The following is a 20,520-nucleotide window of genomic DNA, read 5'->3' as shown; positions in this document are numbered from 1 at the left end:
ACATCTAAATAGCGCCCCTCATGACTTACTTCAAAATATACGAAGAACAATTATAAGAAAAATACCTGTATTTAAATTTTCAATAAATTTAGCGTCGATAGAGGATCGACGTCACCTTAATCGCTTAACTGACTTCATAATTATAGCTTGTATCGTTAAAATTGTGTACCGAAAGTGATGACATAAGCAAACCCGTGACCTACCTTAAATTATTTCGATTTTTATTCAACATGGACGAGGATCATCAAAAAATTTCGTAGAATTTTGTCAGCTGACCTGAGCTGAGAGCTCAAGTGAGCTTTTCTGATCAAATAAGTCTGTAGTCGGTCTGTCCGTCTGACCAGAGTTCAAGCGAGCTTTTCCACTACTGGACGAAAAAAGTGCTGAGAATCTCAAATTTTACTGATAATGTTTGATAATTACTGATACTGTGCTGTTCTTGCTGATAAATACTGACATTTACTGTTATTCTTACTTTTGTTACTGATAATTTTAGTTGTTTCTGATATTAAATACTGATAAGTACTGTCGTCTTTACTGTTGAGTCTGATAAATACTGATAAATACTGTTGATGTGCTGTCGATGCTGAGATTTACTGATAATTACTGTGGTCATTGATTTTTAGATGAGAAGGTGCTAAAATAGAGCTTACGGTTGTTAAAACCTTCTTCAATCATTACTTTCTTTTTATTTAATTTCACAACAATATTTTCATGTTTCTTTATATTTACTGCTTGTGACAAAAAATATGAAATTGATCTCGATTACAATACGGTTGTGAAAATCTTGACAATTATAATTAAAGTTATCCATTACATAAAATTGTCAGCGTAAAGGCAAATGTTTTCCAAGAATCTATGAAAGTACATATTTGTCTGTAAGCAGAATAAATTAAATTTTCCTTTTGCGTGAAAATTTCATTTTAACATAAGACACTGTAATACTAAAATATTAAGACTTAAAAAAAAGGATTGATAGCCCGACTCAAGAAATTTGGGTAAGGAGGTTTGTGAATTTTTTCATTAAAAAAGACTGAAGTGGAAATAATTATTAATGGGTGGGAAAAAATTGGGGGGGGGGGGATTCCAGCAGAATAGAACAATTTTGATTCGGACCTTTTTTCACTCGGTCAAGAGAGGACAAACAATCATTTTCTTTTTAAAGATGGCCTTACGTGATAGCAATTTTTTTTACTCTTTCCCAAAGATATGCATAGTTTTTTTTTCTTTAATGTTTGGTCTTTCTGATCTTTCCCCCCCTGAAAATCTGCCCGAAACTGATAAATTTTATGCTTTTTAAAATAAATTGAGAGATGAAAACAGGGGTGAATATGTTCCGTCTGCAGAGGGCACCTTTTTTATTATTATTTTTTTTAGGAATACGTAATGCAAGCATTCGTAGATCGTCCCAGAATACAACTCTGCTACATGTTTATATATGTGCAACCGGCAGATGGGGCTGATCAAAAATTATTTGTCAGAATTATAGTGCACAGGTACATGTAAGTGCAATAGTATACACGTGTACATGTAATAAAATTATTTTGATGTTGGTCTCTTACAATTTCACATGTCACCACAAAATACATTTTTATTCAATAAGTTTTAAGAATTTCATTCATTTAATTTAATTTTATGGAATGGAAAATAAGAAATGGGACCTACTAAATGTAAATAATGGATGATTAAGTTGATCGATTTTAATATCGTAAGGTCACAGATCTGAATGGAATACACGTTTAAATTGATTTGTATTGATCAGAATTGGAAGATCAACCCGTGATTTGGCTTTATTGTGTACATGTCTTAGGCACTGGGGAAGAATGGGGTACAACATGTATATTCCATGTAAGCTGTAGTGGTCAGCGTAACAATGGGCACTATTTATCTATTGTTCTGCATCTGCGGCCACCGGTGTTAATAATAAACAAATGAACCTACACTGTACATGTACTTGCTACTTGGAGCAGGAGCAATCTTTATGGACGCACAAAAAAATTAATATTTGTTATCGATTTTGTTAACAAATTAAATTGAAAGAAAAATGTTTAGCAAAATAGGACACAGTACAAAATAAAAAAAAGAAGAAAAGAAATTAAGTTATATACATTGTACAAACTTATTAATTAAATGAAGTAACTTAAACATGTTAAAATAAAATAAATTTATTTTAATTCATGTAGATCTTTGCTCAGTATTTAATTTCATTTGCTTGTTTTACGTACATTTCTTGAGATAAAGTTTAAAGAATGTCCGGGGGGGGGGGGGGGGGGAGGGGGTGCTACATGTAAATTCATTTGAATCTCTGTTAACAGTGTTTAAGGGCCTGTAAAACGGAGACGAGGATTTTGACTTTATCTAATAAATAATTATGCAAAATTTATACGAGATTTTTTTTAAAAGATGGTTTAGTGCTTTAGCAATTTGTGTAATGATATTAGCATCAACTGTTCACCATTCAGAAATGCAAAAACTCCGCATCGCTAAATCCGAGAAAAAAATCTGTTATGAATTTTGAATCTCAGTAACATGCTGATCGCACTCATGAATCATGGTACAGCTGAATTTTGTATTGTTCCTTGATTCTCTAAAATAATTTATTCACGTATATTGATATTAAGTAATTATTATCTGTATAACTTATGGAACTTAAAACTAAAGAATCAACCTTGCGCCTATCAGCTTAGTTAAGTCTTTCACCCCCCTTTTTTTCTGCTACAGTCTGAATAGTCGCGTGTACTTTGAGTACACTGGTCTCGCACAACGAGAAATGGAATGGACAACAAATATTACATTGTATACTCTCTGTGCGAAGTTATTTCTAATTTACTAAAGAAATACAAAATGTACTAGGCCTGATATTTTGTCGTTTACTGATTTTTATTTAAAAATTAAAATAAGTATATAGTCGTGTTCTAATTTTAATTTTCAAATAAAAATCAGTAAACGACAATTTGACCCGATTCTCAAAACGAAAGTAGAAACTTCTACACGTGGTGGACATGTGAATATTTTACACGGTGTTTTAGAACATCCGAGTAATTTCAAGTTTTGTTTTATTTTGTTTTTTACCTGACTGACCGCGTATAAGCAGGTTTTTAATTTTTTTATTAAATTGATCTAGCTGTTACCAGTAATTACGTACATCGTACCAATGAAGAAAGAAAGATGCGTATTTCATTGAATGAAAATCACACTGCATAAGATTTTTAGTTCCTGATGGCTTAAAAAATAAAATTAAAATAATAAAAAAAAAAACGAAAGATAGCTAGCTTGATACCACAAAATGATATTAAAAAATTGCGAGGAGGACATAATTTTAGAACTAGAGCGCACTAGCAAAAAGAGATCATTCAACAAATGTAAGATCATGAATAAATCTTATTATTTGAACCTGTCACTTCATTAAAGGGTAGAGTATATGTAATTTGAATAGATTTTTGTGAGAAGTATTTAATACTGCGGTGTTAAAAGGAGAATGGTTTGTAAAGAGGGGGGGGGGGGGTGTCTCAACTAACAGAGCAGACGGAACCCATGTTACTTGTCAAATATTCAGGTTCTCTACATGAAAATACATGTATGAATTTAATTGCAACCATTGACTGTATTAAAGATGCTTCCTAACATTTTTAACGACAGTACAACTTGAATACACGCGGAAAAAAATATGAGATGGGATTTAAAAAAAAAAAAAAAAAAAAAAAAACCTTTGTGAATAAAGAAATGTTTTAAAAAGTACCTGCATTGGTAGAGTAACCACTGCATAAACACCCCCCCCTTTCAGATATTGACAACAAAGGAGAAATAAAAAGGAAAACATGAACATTTATGATCTAATTTTAACATTAAGATGTTAAAAAAAAAGAAAATAAAAATAAATAAATGAATAATGAAATATGAAAACAAATAATTCATGTGACTTTTTCATTTAGAATTTAATTAGTAAGTAGATTGTAATGAATTTTGTTGATAAAATACTTTCTTTAAAATAATTAATCATCACTCAAGCTTTTTTAGCACCTTCTCAGCTCAAGAACAATGACCACAGTAAATATCAGTAAATCTCAGCATCGACAGCACATCAACAGTATTTATCAGTATTTATCAGACTCAACAGTAAAGATGACAGAAATTATCAGCATTTATCATTCATTCATTTATTCTCTCAAAAACCACATGAATGGTACAAGAGGTACATATATACATATTTACAATAATTATTGACGAGCAGAGATTACAGGAGGACACACAGTGTCAAAAAGTTTGATGATAAATATACACAATTTTCTTAAGAATACTGGGTCAGTATTTGTCATTAAATTACAGAATTTTATAATATTTGGATGTACATAGTATTTCTTTAACAGAAAATCTTTCCAAATATTACAAAATACAATACATTCCAGTAAGTAATGAAATTCGTCTCCAATTTGATTATTATTACATAAATAGGCACTCTTTCATTTCTTTCAACATTATTCCATCTACCCACCTCTATGGGAAGACGATGGTTACTTGTTCTGAATTTTGAAAAGATATTTCTAAATTTTCTTGGTAAAATAGTTAAGTATTTTTCACATTAAAAACTTTGTTTTAAAAATTCTATATGTAATACCTTTACTGGAATTATTCATATCACTTTACCACTTTTGTAAAAATTGGTCTTTAAACTTTTGGTTTATTGCAGTCGCAATCCATTTAACACTATGAAAATTTTGATCATTCCAAACATTACATAGTCCTGCAGTGTTAAGTATATTCTGTATGCAAGATATCCATGGATTATTGATTCCATTTTTGGTATATTTATTATAAAGATGTAAATAAATAATTCTACAAATCTTATTCTCATTTCCAGGTAACAGTTTCCCCCAGAAAGATATCATTCTTGTATAAATGCGTACGTACATCGGGTAACGTCCAGTCTTCCCGTATACCATAAAACTTGGTGTACTAGATTTTAGGTTTAAAATATATTTCAAAAATCTCAAATGTAGACGTTTAATAATATCGATATTTTCAAATCCCCATATTTCGCCCCCATATAACAAAACAGGAACAACAACTTTATCAAACAGATCTAGCTGACAATCAAAATGTAGATTATATAAACCAATTTTTCTTATAATGCCGTACATTGCCTTTTGTGCTTGATTACATAAGTGTTTCTTAGCCTTTGAAAATGACCATGATCTTGAGAATAAAATACCTAAGTAATTGAAATCTTTTACAGTTTCTAAAGCATCGTTGTTGTATTTAAATGTATGTTTGGGTGATGGTCCTTTTGAAAAAAAAAAGACAATTTTTGTTTCATTAACATGGATTTTTCATGTTTTACAATATGCAGAAAATTCATTTAATGCATGTTGTAGATCATTTGCAGTTTCAGACAAAATAACAGTATCATCTGCATAAAATAAACAGTTTGATAAAAACGGTAAGATCATCTTCAATCTCTTTAGACAAATTCTCTAAGCCATTAATATTCCTTTCTGTAAGATAATTTTCTAAGTCATTGATATACAGAGAAAATAAAAAAAGTGATAGATTTTCGCCTTGTCTGACTCCGACATTGCAGGTGAAATATTCAGAAGACACACCATCCACATTTATTCTTGATTTTATGCCTGCATACATATTTCTAATTAAGTAAAACACTTCCCACTAACACCATGTGAAAATAATTTGTACCAAAGACCACCTCAGAAACATCTAAAATTATCAGTAACAACAGTAAGAATAACAGTAAATATCAGTATTTATCAGCAAGAACAGCACAGTATCAGTAATTATCAAACATTATCAGTAAAATTTGGGATTCTCAGCACTTTTTTGTCCATTAGTGTTCTGATCACATTTTGTCTGTAGTAGGTCTGTCCGTCTGTCCATCCGTCCGTCTGTAAACATTTCACATTTTCGACTTCTTCTCCAGAGCCACTGGGCCAATTTCAACCAAACTTGCCACAAAACATCCTTAGGTGAAGGGAGTTCACCCATTCAACCATGTCCAAATGAAGGGCTATATTCTCTTTCAAGGGGAGATAACTCAGAAATAGTGAAATTTGGTGGTATCTTTAAAAAGCTTCTTCTCAAGAACCACTGGGCCAAAAAAGTTGAAACTAATATGAAACTTTCTATACAAAGTGTAGATTTAAATTTATTCAAGTCATAACCCCAGGGGTAGTACGGGGCTACAATGGGGGATTAAATCTTTACATTGGAATATGTAGTGGAAAATCTTTAAGCCATTATTAGTCATATTGATATGGAAACATCCTCAGGTAGTATAGATTCAAGTTTGTTCAAGTCATGACCCTCAGGGATTGGGTGGGGCCACAAATAAATGTTTTTACATATGAAAATATCTTGATCTTAAATTTTGTAAAAATAAAATGAGGAGGAGGGACATTGTCTACGTATTTTTTGAATGAATATGCAATTAACATATTTCATTTAATTTCGATTTTTGTATGCGAGTAACAACATACTTGATTTGAATTCATAAAAATTAGTATACTGTATATTTGATACTCATGTTGACTTAAGGGAAATCATATTTTCATCAAATTGAAGACAGATATTGTATTCAGTATTAAGAAATGCAACCGATTTTATCAGTTCTAAACAATCTGCAACAAAACAAAATCTAATTTGATTTTAAAATGTTGTATCTGAGTGAAAATAGTGGTGCATCATTAGAAACAATTTTGTACAATATTGTGTATGGAAACAATATTGTACAACAATATATTGGAGAAGTTGGGTAAATCAGATGTGGATACTCAAAATTCCAAAGAAATTTTAGAAAATTTGAAATCACCACTTTTTTAATAAAATCAATAACATTAAAACGTACGACTTCTCAACACTATACATGTACAACTATTTGCCACGATAAATTAAAGTCAAGGCTTTTAGACATAATTGATAATTGCTTTTCAATAAAAATGAAACTCGTATATTTACTAACATTGTCAATGGTCAATTACAACATTATTTTGTTAAAAACACTCTGATTACACAAAAGTAATCTGAAGTTGAAATTTAAAAGATGCTTAAGTTTCTGATTGACAATATCTATGTATTTTTTTTTTGAACCAGGTCTTCCAACAATCTGTCGGAATTCCCATGAATACCAATTGCATCCGTTATTTGCAGATCTATTTTTGAATTCATATGAAGCAGAATTTATTCTGCTGTGGCCTTCGACTCGACATTTAGATATACCGACGACGTATTATCAATTAACAATGGTTACTTCCATGCATATGTTGAATCGATATATATACCAGTGAGCTTGTAATAAAGATACTACAGAGTCTGACACATGTTTCATATTTTCATATTTTACTAGAAAAAGACATTAATGGTTACCCAACATCAAAGCTTTATGATAAACGTGATGACTTCAACTTTTCAATCGTCAACTTTCCTAATACTTATATAGCTACTACTGCATTTGGGGTTTATGTCTTTCAGTTGATTAGACACACAAGAGCATGCTCTATATTCAAACCATTTCTAAAACAAGGCAAGCTATTGACAAACAAGTTGATGAATAAGAATATCAACAGTCTCGTTTTAAGTCATCATTTCGCAAATTCTATGGTCAATACTATGACCTTGTCAGCAAATCCAATCTTTTATTAAGTCAAATGCTGACTGTTTTTCATACTATTTGTTAGGCCATTATTTACACACTAAATTGTCTACGGATTTTTCTGTTATCTCCCGATCATGACAAGGAGCACGCGGCGGGTGTGACCGGTCGGCAGGGGATGCTCACACCTCCATGGCACCTGATTACACCTCTGATGTTTTTGAGGTCCGTGTTTGCTCTGCTCCTGATTTATATTGTCAGAATTGACTTATAAGCTTGAATATTGTTCGTTATGTCCATATTTCAGTTTATTGATAAGGAACATTAGCTCATTCATTCATGTATATGCAACAATTTATCAATTGAAAATTTTCATCAATAGCGAAAAAATTATTTATAGCAAAACTAACATACTTTTTAGCTGTCTGCGTGGCGGAGTGCTTAGAGCGATTAGGAGATGATCCTTACCTCGCAAGTTCGAATCTCACTGCAGGACGTGGAGTCCGGTCCTACGGATGACACCGTATAAACAGAGGTCCCATAGTTGGTGCTGGCAGGAAAAAGATCCCTCGCTACTTAATGGCCCTGAGTGCCGAATACAGGTCTTTCTGCAGCTCTTCAACGGCAAGTGGTGGTATCTCAATATGAGTGAAAAAATGTGGAAAGGAACCAAATAAACACAGAAACGAAACTTACTTTTAAACACATATATAATTGAATACTTTGCTGGAGGATCATACTTACTTGTTTTGTAACTCCTAATTTTTTTTTCTGGATACCACATGATATTTATAGGTACCTGAATAATCCTAAATATTAACCATAGATAATAACAGGACAATTTTTTCAGGAACCAAAGGTTTTTAAATGAATAACATACATGTATTTCTTTTGATTATTCATAAAAAAGACATATTCCATGTAACAATGAATAAAAGTTTCGAATACAATTTACATTTTTAATTTAGTAAAATTATAAAAGCCCAACAATAAAAAATAAGAGGGCTTCCTCTTAACTATTTACTAGATATAAGGATTTTTTGCAAAACATTGATTTTTTTTTTTATCCCACCCCTTATAAGAATGTTGGAATTTTTTGCAAGAAAGTTAACTCCGACTTGTCTTTTTAAATAAAAAAATAATTTAAAAAATTTAACACCTTTTTGAGGAAATTAATTTTGCTTCTTTTTTGATAAGATAAACAAAAAATAAACATTGAAAAAAGTCAAGGATAGTTCTATACCATTACAACAATAAAATTTTCCAAGATAACCAAGCATTTTGATGTTTTAAAACACTTCAAGTTTTTTCTACCGTCAACAGATATAAAGAACATAAATGTAGAGTATGATGTTGGAGTGAATGCTATCAAATGAGATCGAATCAAAAGATATTGTACCATTTTGTCATGCGCCTTGATGACTATCACTTCATTTAACATTTACATGTATACAGTGTATTTATACACATTGTGTGTATTTTATCTCAATAGCTCAAGTATTGTTCGTTTATGTTCAGTGTTCAAGTATAATTCGTCAAAATGTACGAATTTTAAACACTTTATACAACCAATCCCAGCGATAAATTAAAGTCCAGGGGCCCGTTTTACAAAAGAACTTACGACTAAGACCAAAACTTAATTCTATCTGCTTGTAACTTTTAAATTTACATTATATTGAAAATGGTTTTAATCTTTTTCAAAGGAACGTAGTAAGATATTTTACGCTAGCAATTTTTAACAAGATCATTTATTTTGCACAATTTTACAATCAACTTAAGTTTTCGGTCTTATTCGTAAGTTCTTTTGTTAAACAGACCCCAGGCTTTTTGTCACCATGGAGAGCTGCTTTTTCAATAAAAATGGAACTCTTCCTCTGATGAAATTTGGACACATAAACTATGAATCAAGATTTCAAAAATGGGTATTTTACTTATCCTAAAAATCTGGATGCATGTAAAAAGAACTCTTCTCCATTGAGAATTGTCATATTTTCCCTGTCCGACTGTATTGGTTGATATTTTTTCGATAAAGTATATACATTTTAATTCGGCCTAAATTTAATTTTGTGTTTAGTAATACTGCTAAAATGATTTTAAAAAATCTTAATATATAATATAATTAGTTGTCTTACTCTGTTGCATTTAAATAATCTTATAAAGAATTTTAAACAAATTTTATGTAAAGAGTACCTAAATGAAAGGGCATATGACAACCCCCCCCCCCCCCAAGAAAAAACAAACTGAACAAACTGAAGCCTACAAAACTTGCAAATATGTGTGCCTTGCAAGGGAATAACTTGCCCCCCCCCCCCCTTCAGCACAAACACAGAAAAATGATAGTATGCTTTAAAATCAATGTTCATCGTTTGGTTAACATAATTTTCATCAACAGATAGTTTAAAAATATGCCTATAGATAATAAATCACTAACGACATCCAAACATGAAATAAATGCGGTAGACTCTGTAATGTCGTTTATTTAGAGTTCGCCAGGATATTTGAAGTAACTGTTGTTAATTTATAAAAAAAAAAAAAAAAAAAAAAAAAAAAAAAAAATCGTCAATATATCTTAATGTTGAGTTGTAGGACACAGCAAGAGTTTTCTTCTTCTCGTGAAGTTTTTGAATGAACTCTGCTTCATAGATATAAAAACAGGTCAACTAATAAAGGCAAAAAAAAAAAAAAAATTCCATTGTAATTCCAAAGAATGTTGGAAGATCTGATCTCCAAAGGCTACATAGATATTTTTAATGAGGAACTCCAGCATCTTTTTAATAACTTCAGAGTACTTGGATTTAAAATCAGAAAGATTTTTAATCAAGTTATTTTGTAGATGACCAATCACAAGTTATGAAAATGTACGAGTTAACTTTTTATGGAGGAAGCAGTTGTCTGATATTGAAAAGCCTGCTCTTTAATTTATAGTGAAGAATGTTTGTCTAAAGCGTAGAAAAGAAATGAATATATTTTATTGACATTTTAAGAAAGGAAGGTCGTCTTAATTTTGATAAATTAAATCTAAAATAAATAATTATATTTATTTGAATTCTTAAGATAATAGTCCAGTGGTTATAAGCCCTGCTATACAGTGTATATTTGATTTTGTTTGTCTTGTCTTGTATTGTTCTTTATCCCGATTTATCACAAAACATAATTTTAATTTAAGTATTTAAGGTTATTTTAATGTTGCATTTCCCAGCATTTTCTGTCTCATCATTCCTTGTTTTATTCCTTTATTTACAAATCAACAAAAATATAGTGCGGTTGTGCATTTGAAATACTAAATAATTATGCTACAAAAGTTTTGTTTTGTTTTGTTTTTTTCATTAAGACTTACGAAATTTGTACATGTGTATTCATGTACACATATTTGATTTTCCATCAGGTGATGGTTTTGACAAATGCTTTCTCGAAGAAAGACCAGCCGGATCTGTCAATGCAAGTTCGGATTAAATATGAAGAATTTCATCGGAAGCAAACTCAATCTCCCTAAAAGTCAAACCCAACATTGAATAATATTCTACTGCATCTTTAGATGTTCGGTAGTTTTCCAAAGTCATACCAAAACCATTGCATATTGTGATATTTTTAGTAAGACCCCATTTATTATTTTATTCACAATGTAGTATGAGGAAACAAATTCGTATCACATTTACTCTTTGAATATAGTGTTTTGTTGTCAGCAGGAAAATATTTAGAGGGGGTCTAGACTTTTTGGAGTTATTAAACTTCTTTGTAAGAGTAAAGACAAATGACCTTGGAAACCAAGTAGAGAACATGTCAGGAGAGTCATGTTTTGTAAGAGTAAAGACAAATGACCTTGGAACCCAAGTAGAAAACATGTCAGGAGAGTCATGTTGTGAAGAAATTTCACTTAAGAAAGTATCTTCTATCCCCCCTACCCCACCACCACCACCACCATGAAATAGGTATTTCAGATTTGATCTTTGACCCCTCCACCCCTGAAAAAAATCCTGGATCTACCACTGGTGAGGTAAATAATTGATACTCAACGTTTTGTGGTTGGATATGGAAATTATATCACAAGTTGGACAGGATTTTGTTTTATATTTTCACGATTGCAAAGCACAAGTGAAATATAAAAAATATCTTGTTTCACAAGTGAAATAAATTCCCTATCCAAGTACAAAATATTGAATTTTGTGTTTATTACATTTTCTTTGATTTTTCTCTTTGCCTGTGTCTTTTTGTAACACAGTGTCATAGGCTGACGTCATAGTTGAGCGGTTTAGACGTCATAACTAAGCGATTGTGAAATTGAAAACACTGTAAACATAATTTGGAGAAACTTTGGCATTTTTAGTCTCTGCCAGGATGGTTTATTTACTCTCTCTATCTTCATACAGGCCAGAGAGTATTTTTTTTTTTACAATATTCTTCGTGAAGGGAAGAAAAATCGAGAGTTTGCCGCACTTCTGATATTCTGTCACACTGTGACAAAATATCACTTTGATATCCTTTCACACTGTGACAAAAATCACTTTTGACAATAAATAAATACAAATTGTAACAGAATTTTACATTTGAATATGTAAGAATATGTATTAACAAACATTATTGATAAAGTTTCTTTTTTCACTTATAAATTACTATTCTTTACTTCTCATCTTTATTTGATTACTGTTATAATTGTATTTATTTTCAGGTCACATGAGTCACTCAGGTGAATTTTGCTGTCTGTTTCCGTTGTTAACATCAGAACATCTTTGACTTCTCTAGAACAGCTGAACCAATTTTAACCATTCTTTGCATATATAACATCTTTGGGTGAGAAGGAACAAAATTAGTGATTTCATGGTCCCCCCCCCCTCCCCCCCCCCCCCCCGGGGCCTGGGGTACGGTTAAAATCTTTACAATAAATGCAATATTTAAAAATATTCTTTACTCCTGGACATCAAGCAATCAGCCTATTTACATGATAGTTATAAGAATTGATCCCCCCACTAAAACTGTTAAAACTCATGGTCCCAAAGTCAGGGGTTCAGTAGTTAGGGAGGGGATCTTTTGATTTTACTGAAAATGCATAAATTCTTTCAAAGCTTCTTAATTTCCCCCGTATATTCAGCGGACAAATGAAGTGCATGGCTATAATGAGCAAGGATGTCTCTTTTTTTTAAATTGTGAAATGGCCCCTATTCACATATTAATTAGTACATGTATTCTATTCTTCAAATCTGTATTGATTATTGTTAGGATTGATTTTATTTTTAGGTCACCAGAGTCACTCAGGCGACTTATTGCTCTATGTTTTCGTCGTGTGATAACATGTGAATATTTTCAGCTTCTTCTCAAGAATCACTTAATTCTACCGTTATAATGACCTTCTTTGTAAATACAATCCAAGGATCTATGTTTTTAACCCTGTTCACGATAATTTTTGTTTATTGGATCGATGAAATTGATCACTGTCCGTTATCTTCGCCATTTACATTAGTGAATAGGGGGTTGGCATGAATCTTGCATAACATAGTCGATGTTGCATTTCCGAACTTGTCAGAAAGACCCAAAAAGTATTTAAGAAAAACTAACTTTTTATTATTAATTTTATAAATAACTGTTCCTCTCTACAGTCGACGTACGAAAGAGCATAAATTGCTGGTACTTTTTGTACAGGTTACATACAAAGCATGGAACTTTAGATAATATGTAATTTCAGATACAAAATGCAAAACTGACATGGTATTTTTTTCACAATGTCCTTCCGTGAGTTCGAGCATGAGTATTCCAGTAAAAAAAAGGAAGTATTTGCTAGCGCTTTAGAGTGACAGCAACAGCTAGTTGACGTATACAGAAAAAAGGATTTCCAACTATAACATTATATTTTCTGAATTTGTAAATTGAAAGAAAAAAAGGTATAACAACTTGAAGTAAAATCACAAACATCCATCGGAGTTCAAATGAAATAAATAGTCTTAGGTGTAATGAGTTTAAACAATCAATTCCAAAACTGGTAATGTGCGTCTATGAAAAGTAGTCAAAAGAAAAATACTGGAGAAAATTGAATATGTTACTGCTTCACTGCTTTCTTACCATTAATTCTTATGAAAAAGGTACATTGTTTTTTGCACAAAATGTTTATGATTTAGCCTCTGTCGATAATGAACAACACTTACCAAATTTAATTTAAGTCTTTTCTCTTACAAAAGTTGATGAACCTAGAAAATAACAATGTTTTCTAAAGAACAGTAAAATACTTAACAACGTTGTGAAACACATGACGTGTTTTAATTAGGAACTGATCAACACTTTGTTTTACCATCCGGAAGTGAACTATGACCTTTACACCACGTCTCTATATAAACAAATACAACATCCAGATAGTAACCATCTTCTAGATTATGTGTCTCGTAAGCCAATTGTGAATGCTCAACGTATCCTCCAATTTCTTTGAAAAAAGCTCGAATATTTAACAAATGTTCCTTTCCTTTAGGCCAGTCAAAGCTCTCTCCTGCCCAAGATCGATATTCAATGGTCCAAACGTCAACGACTATACGTCTAGATATCAACTGTTCTCTCATGCTGTTTAGCACTACCATTTCTCCGCCCTCTACATCCAAAGAAAAGTAATTAATATGGAAAACACCGATTAATTGTAATACGTCAAATAGCTGAAAACAAGGTACTCTGGTCCTTTTGTTTCCTTTCAAATGAATAAGATGACTTTTCGCCATGTCTTTTTCAGAACCGCCAAGCTCCTCTTCTTCTATGAATATTGTTTCATTTTCATGTGCCACGCATGCACACAGGCGCCAGGCGTTGCGTTTTACACGGTCTATGAGCGGACATGACACGGGATTCCCTTCTATAAGCAACCCTGTCCAATTATGCTTTCTTTCCAACCAAAGTGTATTGGAATGAACTTTGCCATCATAAGCCCCCATTTCAATGAAAAATCCGTTCTTTTTTGGGAATATGTTATATACAGCTATGTCCTGTCCCGCCTGAGAGTAGTGCCTATCTACTGGTTCTGGAAAAGGACTGTATGAATGAGGCTCCCGCAAATACTTCCAGATTTTTGTAGTGAGTACATTTATTACAGACATTGGAGTGGAATGGATATTCTGAAAACTGCTATCAATTGCTGACACATTTTGCACTATTAAACTTTTTCCCACGAATCTGAGACTAACTCCGAAATATTTGTCAAGAATTGAGGATTTGAATTTCAGCGAAATGAGGCAGAGGAGTGAAACTATCAAAATGGAGGCTATTTTCCGACGTTTGAAAATAATCATTGTATATAGGACTTAACGCCAAGGATAATATAGAAACCTGCAATTAAATTAATTGCTTTTAATAATTTATGGAATTCCTTAATCATCTTTCACTAATTCACTAATTGGTTAATGCAATTTTGGCATGGTCAATTTTTGACAAAATAACTTTTTATATCTCATTAGATTAAAAGATTTCTATAATTGCCATGGTCATTTAGATTTGAAATATTTATCATGTATGGGAATTATCATTTTCATCTATTTTAAACCTTTCAATTCGAAATGAGATATAGCAAAGCAATGAGATATAACAAAGCATTTGTAATATATCACTAACTTTTCACTTACCTTTTCTTTTAAATTTCATCCGTTTATGTACATTTTTTCTTGGAGATTAGTACGTCCTACACGTAATGTATATAATTTGTGTGCTTAAAGGGGAACGCCATAAGGAACAAAAAGTGTTGCAGCCAGACTTTCACATTAATCCACTGATTCGTAACTAAAGCACTGAGGCTTAAACCCTTCGTTATTATATATGCATACATGGATATGAAATCACTGACAAAGTGCTTCGTCTTCTGATTAAGGTAAAAAGAATTTTCAACCATGACATTATTGATCTTGAATTTGGTAATTGTAAGGGTAGCTTTATTCGGTCGGCATCACAGGGAGGGGGTGCATATCAGTATAGTTACTTTACTGTAGAAAACAAGTCTAAATGCAGTTGTACTCCCTCAATGGCAGTATGTGCTCTGCATTAGAAAAGAAAGTTAATTTACGACTGTGTTCCTCCAAAATGCTTCTGATGACCTTTTTCTGCTGGTCAAGAATTTTTGTAAGGTTGTCCCCTCCCCACCACTCCAACTAATATTGCTACCTATTGGCCTGATTGTAGTATGAACAAATGGCAACAGCGGAAATACTGAAGGGGAAAAAAACTTTTTAATGTTACAGCCCTGGGGGTGTTGTATTGTCATTTCTTATGATTTTGCATGTGAAGCGGGTGATTATGCCGCTGCAAGTGATGGACAGTGTTAAAATAAACTGATTCCAAGTACTCTCTCTTATAGAAGTTTACGAAATTTTGCAAAATGATTATCAGTTTAATAACTTTTGTCATTTTCTGAAGAGGAAAAATTAATGCTAACACTATTTAAATACACATGAAATGATTTAGTTAGGAACTTATCAATCTTTGTTTTATTATTTGATTTTAATTATGTTTTAAGTTTTTTTTACCATCTTTCATAAGATTTGCTTCATTAATTTATGAATCTAGTATGGACATGGCCCATTTTCAACAAAATAACTTTAAATAACTTTTTATAGCTCATCAGATTAGTCAGTTTAGTTGAATACATGTACATAAACTTTTGTTGTTTCATTCGGAATATTTTCAAAACTCGTTATCTTAGTTTATAAACCTTTCTCAATTTCTTCTTGCCTGTTTTTTTTCCTTTAAACTTAATGACATGACACATTTATCTTAAAAGTCTACGATTAACATATAGATGAATACTGTTTTCTTCAGTTAAAAGTAAACTAGGAAGTTTTTTCCAATATTTATTACTATTAAGGTCTTCCGTCTTCAAAGAAGACCTTAAAGTAATTATACTGTTTCTTCTTATTATTATTGTTCTTTTTTTTTAGACAAAATTTTGTGTAGGCGATTTCTCAAAAACTATTCAGTGGATTTCAATGAAATTTTCAGGAATGAAAAGTCTTTATATGAATTTTATGTAGAATTCCATTTTTTGGAAAATTCGGTTCCAGTGCCAAGTGACGGACAATTTCCTGATTTAAAAATGAAATTTTGTGTACGAAGGATCTAAAGAACGGCCAAATGTATAAACTGGGGACTTGTTAGAGATGATAGAACATGACTTTTAAATGTGCACAGGCAACTTTTCTTGCGTTATCAGTACTTTTGATCGCTACCGGAAGCGAGTTTAAACAAGAGGCCCATGGGCCACATCGCTCACCTGAGCACATTGGCTAGGCAAAAGCACAAATCAGTTCAGTTTTGAAAAGATTACGGGGGGGGGGGGGAGGGGAGGGGGCTTGAATTTTAAACTACCTGATGATGCTTCCATGTCAATATAACAAATGGCTTTGTTGTACTTCAGAAGATTTTAAAAAAAAATTCCCATATATTCCTATGTAAAAATTTGATCCCCCATTGTGGCTCCTCCCTATCCAAGGGGTCATCATTTTAACAAACTTGAATCTACACTACCTGAGGATAATTCATATCAATATGACTAAACATAGCTTTTCTGTTCTTGAGAAAAAATAGCTATATTTCTTATGTAAAACTTTTGATCCCCCATTACCCCCCCAGGGGTCATGATTTGATCAAACTTGAATCTACTATACACTATCTGAGGATGCTTCCATATATATGAATCATCATGGCTTTGCTGTTCTTGAGAAGAAGATTTTTAAAGGTTTTTCCTATATATTTCAATGTAAAACTTTGATCCTCCATTGTGGCCCCGCCCTACCCCCGGCGGTCATGATTTGAACAAAATTGAATCTACACTACCTGAGGATGCTTCCATATAAATATGACTCATCATGGCTTTGCTGTTCTTGAGAAGAAGATTTTTAAAGGTTTTTCCTATATATTTCTATGTAAAACTTTGATCCTCCATTGTGGCCCCACCCTACCCCCAGGAGTCATGATTTGAACAAACTTGAATCTACACTACCTGAGGATGCTTCCATATAAATATGACTCATCATGGCTTTGCTGTTCTTGAGAAGAAGATTTTTAAAGGTTTTTTCCTATATATTTCTATGTAAAACTTTGATCCTTCATTGTGGCTCCGCCCTACCCCCGGGGGTCATGATTTGAACAAAATTGAATCTACACTACCTGAGGATGCTTCCACATGAGTTTCATCTTTCCTGGCCCTGTTGTTCTTGAGAAGAAGATTTTTAAAAGATGCTATTAATTTTTCACTTATTCTTTATTATCTCCCCTTGAAAGAGGGTGTGGCCCTTCATTTGAACAAACTTGAATCCCCTTTACCCAAGGATGCATTGTGGCAAGTTTGGTTGAAATTGGCCCAGTGGTTCTGGAGAAGAAGTCGAAAATGTGAAAAGTTTACAGACAGACGGACAGACAGACAGACGGACAGACGGACTACAGACAAAATGTGATCAGAAAAGCTCACTTGAGCTTTCAGCTCAGGTGAGCTAAAAATGAAATTTTTCAATTCTTTTGTTTTTCAATATTTTTCTTGATATAAAAAGGGTAAATAGAGACTTTTTTTTCAAAATTCTGAATATTTAATTTATTTTCAAACTGATAAACCCAAAATCTAGATATATGTCATTTTTCACTTTGAAGCGGGGGTCTCAATGGCGCAATTGTTAGCGAGTAGGATTTTCACGCAGAATTCCGAATTTTTTCTCTCACCTTTTTCAGCTTGAATATAAGATTTTATCTTTGAAATGATGTCTGGTATTTTTTCCCGTTCGAATTTTGCAATATTTTCTTATTTACATTTTATTTTATTTCATTTATGAAGGATATACGGGAAATGCATTGTGTAAAACGTGTTTTTATGAGTGAGAATCAACAGCGGTAACACCAGCTGTGTTATGAGTTTGGGATAAATTTTCTGATAAAGGAAAACGGAGCGGAAGACCTTCTTGTTGCCATGGTAACAATTTTCTAATTATTATTATTATTATTATTATTAAAGTGTTTACTAATGCTACTAAGTAGGTCCCCTCAAGTCCTTATGTCAAGTTAATTTTCAAATAAAAATGATCCTGTCTTGTTCTCCAGTTCAAGTCACTAGCAAACTGAAATAAACACTTTAAAAGAGTTATGGGAATGAAAAACCTGTGTTACAAGGGGATATTTAATCTTATAGATGCATTCTTTCAATTTTGTAATATACTTTAAACACTTATAGGAGCTGATGTTCACTGGCGTATCAAAAATATTTCTATGGTAGTGTTTTGATTTGTAAATATCTTACCCATACAACCATGGACATTTTCATAACCTATCCACCCATATTCTTTTAAAGAAAAAAGACTGTTGAATACAATTCCTAGTAACCAAATACATATTTTCCATTTTGATATTTGGACAAAAACATATATTTATTAATTCATAAATATATCTACATTAAAGGCACTGATGCAAATATTCCCTATACAGTACTATCGCACTCTCTATTCATTATTTTTTTTTAAACTTTGACATTTATTATCCTCACTGAAATCTAAAACATAAACGTCTCAACTTCTATTTAGATTCAACTTAATAATTATATTCACAGTGATGATTGTTCCGTGACGTGCGTGTTAATATATGTATGTACAACAAAGTTTATCCTTGATTTTTTTTTATATTGATATACATATAATCTAACAAATTAGATTTATAGTGGATCAAGAATAAGGTCCGATCAAACTCTTCAGTTCATGTATACTATGAATCACGTTCAACAATGGTTGCTGAGGTCTATATAAGGTTGACAACAGTCCATTTGTAATGGGAAATTATTCATCATATCCGTTGTGCATATAGAATAATTTTCCAACATCTGCCACATTTGAGGTAATGAATTTAGTCGTAATTTTATTAAAATTATGTCCATCAATTTAATACAAGTTCTATCATTCAGATTCGTTGCATGTATGATTATATTGTACCGCCAGTTGAGGGAGTATAATTTTTTTATTTGTTACAATGACCAGTATAATTTTTAAAGCAAATTCGTTTGAATTTTATAAAAGTTCTTCAGTAGGCAAAGTCTATAAAAGTACACATGAATTGAGGATTTTAAACTAAAAATAAAAAAAAATTAAAGGTACTGTTTAGTTTATAGTTACGAGAGTGCCTTGTGAGGCAAAATTATTCAATAGAGAGTTTACATTTATCGTTTAATTTACACTATTAAGATCATGTTGAATTTTCCAAGATTAATAGACTGTGAAAATCACACTGGTGTGAAATTTGTATGTATCATCAATGGATGAATAAAGAGAAGAGAGAGCTCTGCTTTAAAAAGTTCTACTGCTGGAAAATTATTATTCAACATATAATAATTTATCAGACTTCATTTAATTTGAATGTTTGTACATAAGTAATCTTAATGGTGCAATAAACTTATTCGTAATTCTTATATATATAATAATTTCTTTTAATTACACAAGAAATAGTGAAAATAAGTATGTTCTAAACTCATAATGAAATAATAGAAGTAATATTTGTTCATCAAATTCAACAAATCAAGAAACAGTTAAATCGCAAAATTTTCGCATTTAGAAACAATAAATTCAATTTCGAGCTATACATTAAAAGAAAAATGTGTACATAATAATGTGTTTTATCATGAAATAATTGGAGATAACGAACAGTATTCGAGCTCAAAAGTCCATTAAACATTACAAAATAAGAGCAGAGCAAACGCGGACCTCTAAAACTTCAGAGGTGAGTTCAGGTCCCATGGAGGAGTGGGCATCCCTTGTCGACCGGTCACACCCGCCGTGTGCTCCTTGTCATGATCGGGAAATAACGGGAAAAATCCGTCGACAATTCAGTGTGTAAATAATGGCCTAATAATTATTATGAAAAAAGTCATTAGCTGTTATGATGATGTATCACAATTTTATAGGGAATAGAAATCAACTCACTGCAATATTTCAACATCA

General features: G+C 31.9%; 1 protein-coding gene across 1 annotated transcript; it reads right to left on the bottom strand.

Annotated features, from left to right (window-relative positions):
• Positions 1–13,186: 13,186 nt before the first annotated feature.
• Positions 13,187–14,882, bottom strand: LOC133197977 (uncharacterized). The gene has a single exon (XM_061334134.1). The coding sequence runs from the start codon at positions 14,854–14,856 to the stop codon at positions 13,861–13,863; it is 996 nt and encodes a 331-aa protein (XP_061190118.1). The 5' UTR covers positions 14,857–14,882; the 3' UTR covers positions 13,187–13,860.
• Between the last annotated feature and the right edge of the window lie 5,638 nt (positions 14,883–20,520).

The sequence above is a fragment of the Saccostrea echinata genome, unplaced genomic scaffold, assembly GCF_033153115.1.
Source record: "Saccostrea echinata isolate AGI-Se365-2 ecotype Australia unplaced genomic scaffold, CSIRO_AGI_Sech_v1 ptg000032l, whole genome shotgun sequence".
NCBI lineage: Eukaryota > Metazoa > Mollusca > Bivalvia > Ostreida > Ostreidae > Saccostrea > Saccostrea echinata.
The sequence above is the reverse complement of the archived record's forward strand: the minus strand, read 5'-3'. Positions and strand labels throughout refer to the sequence as shown.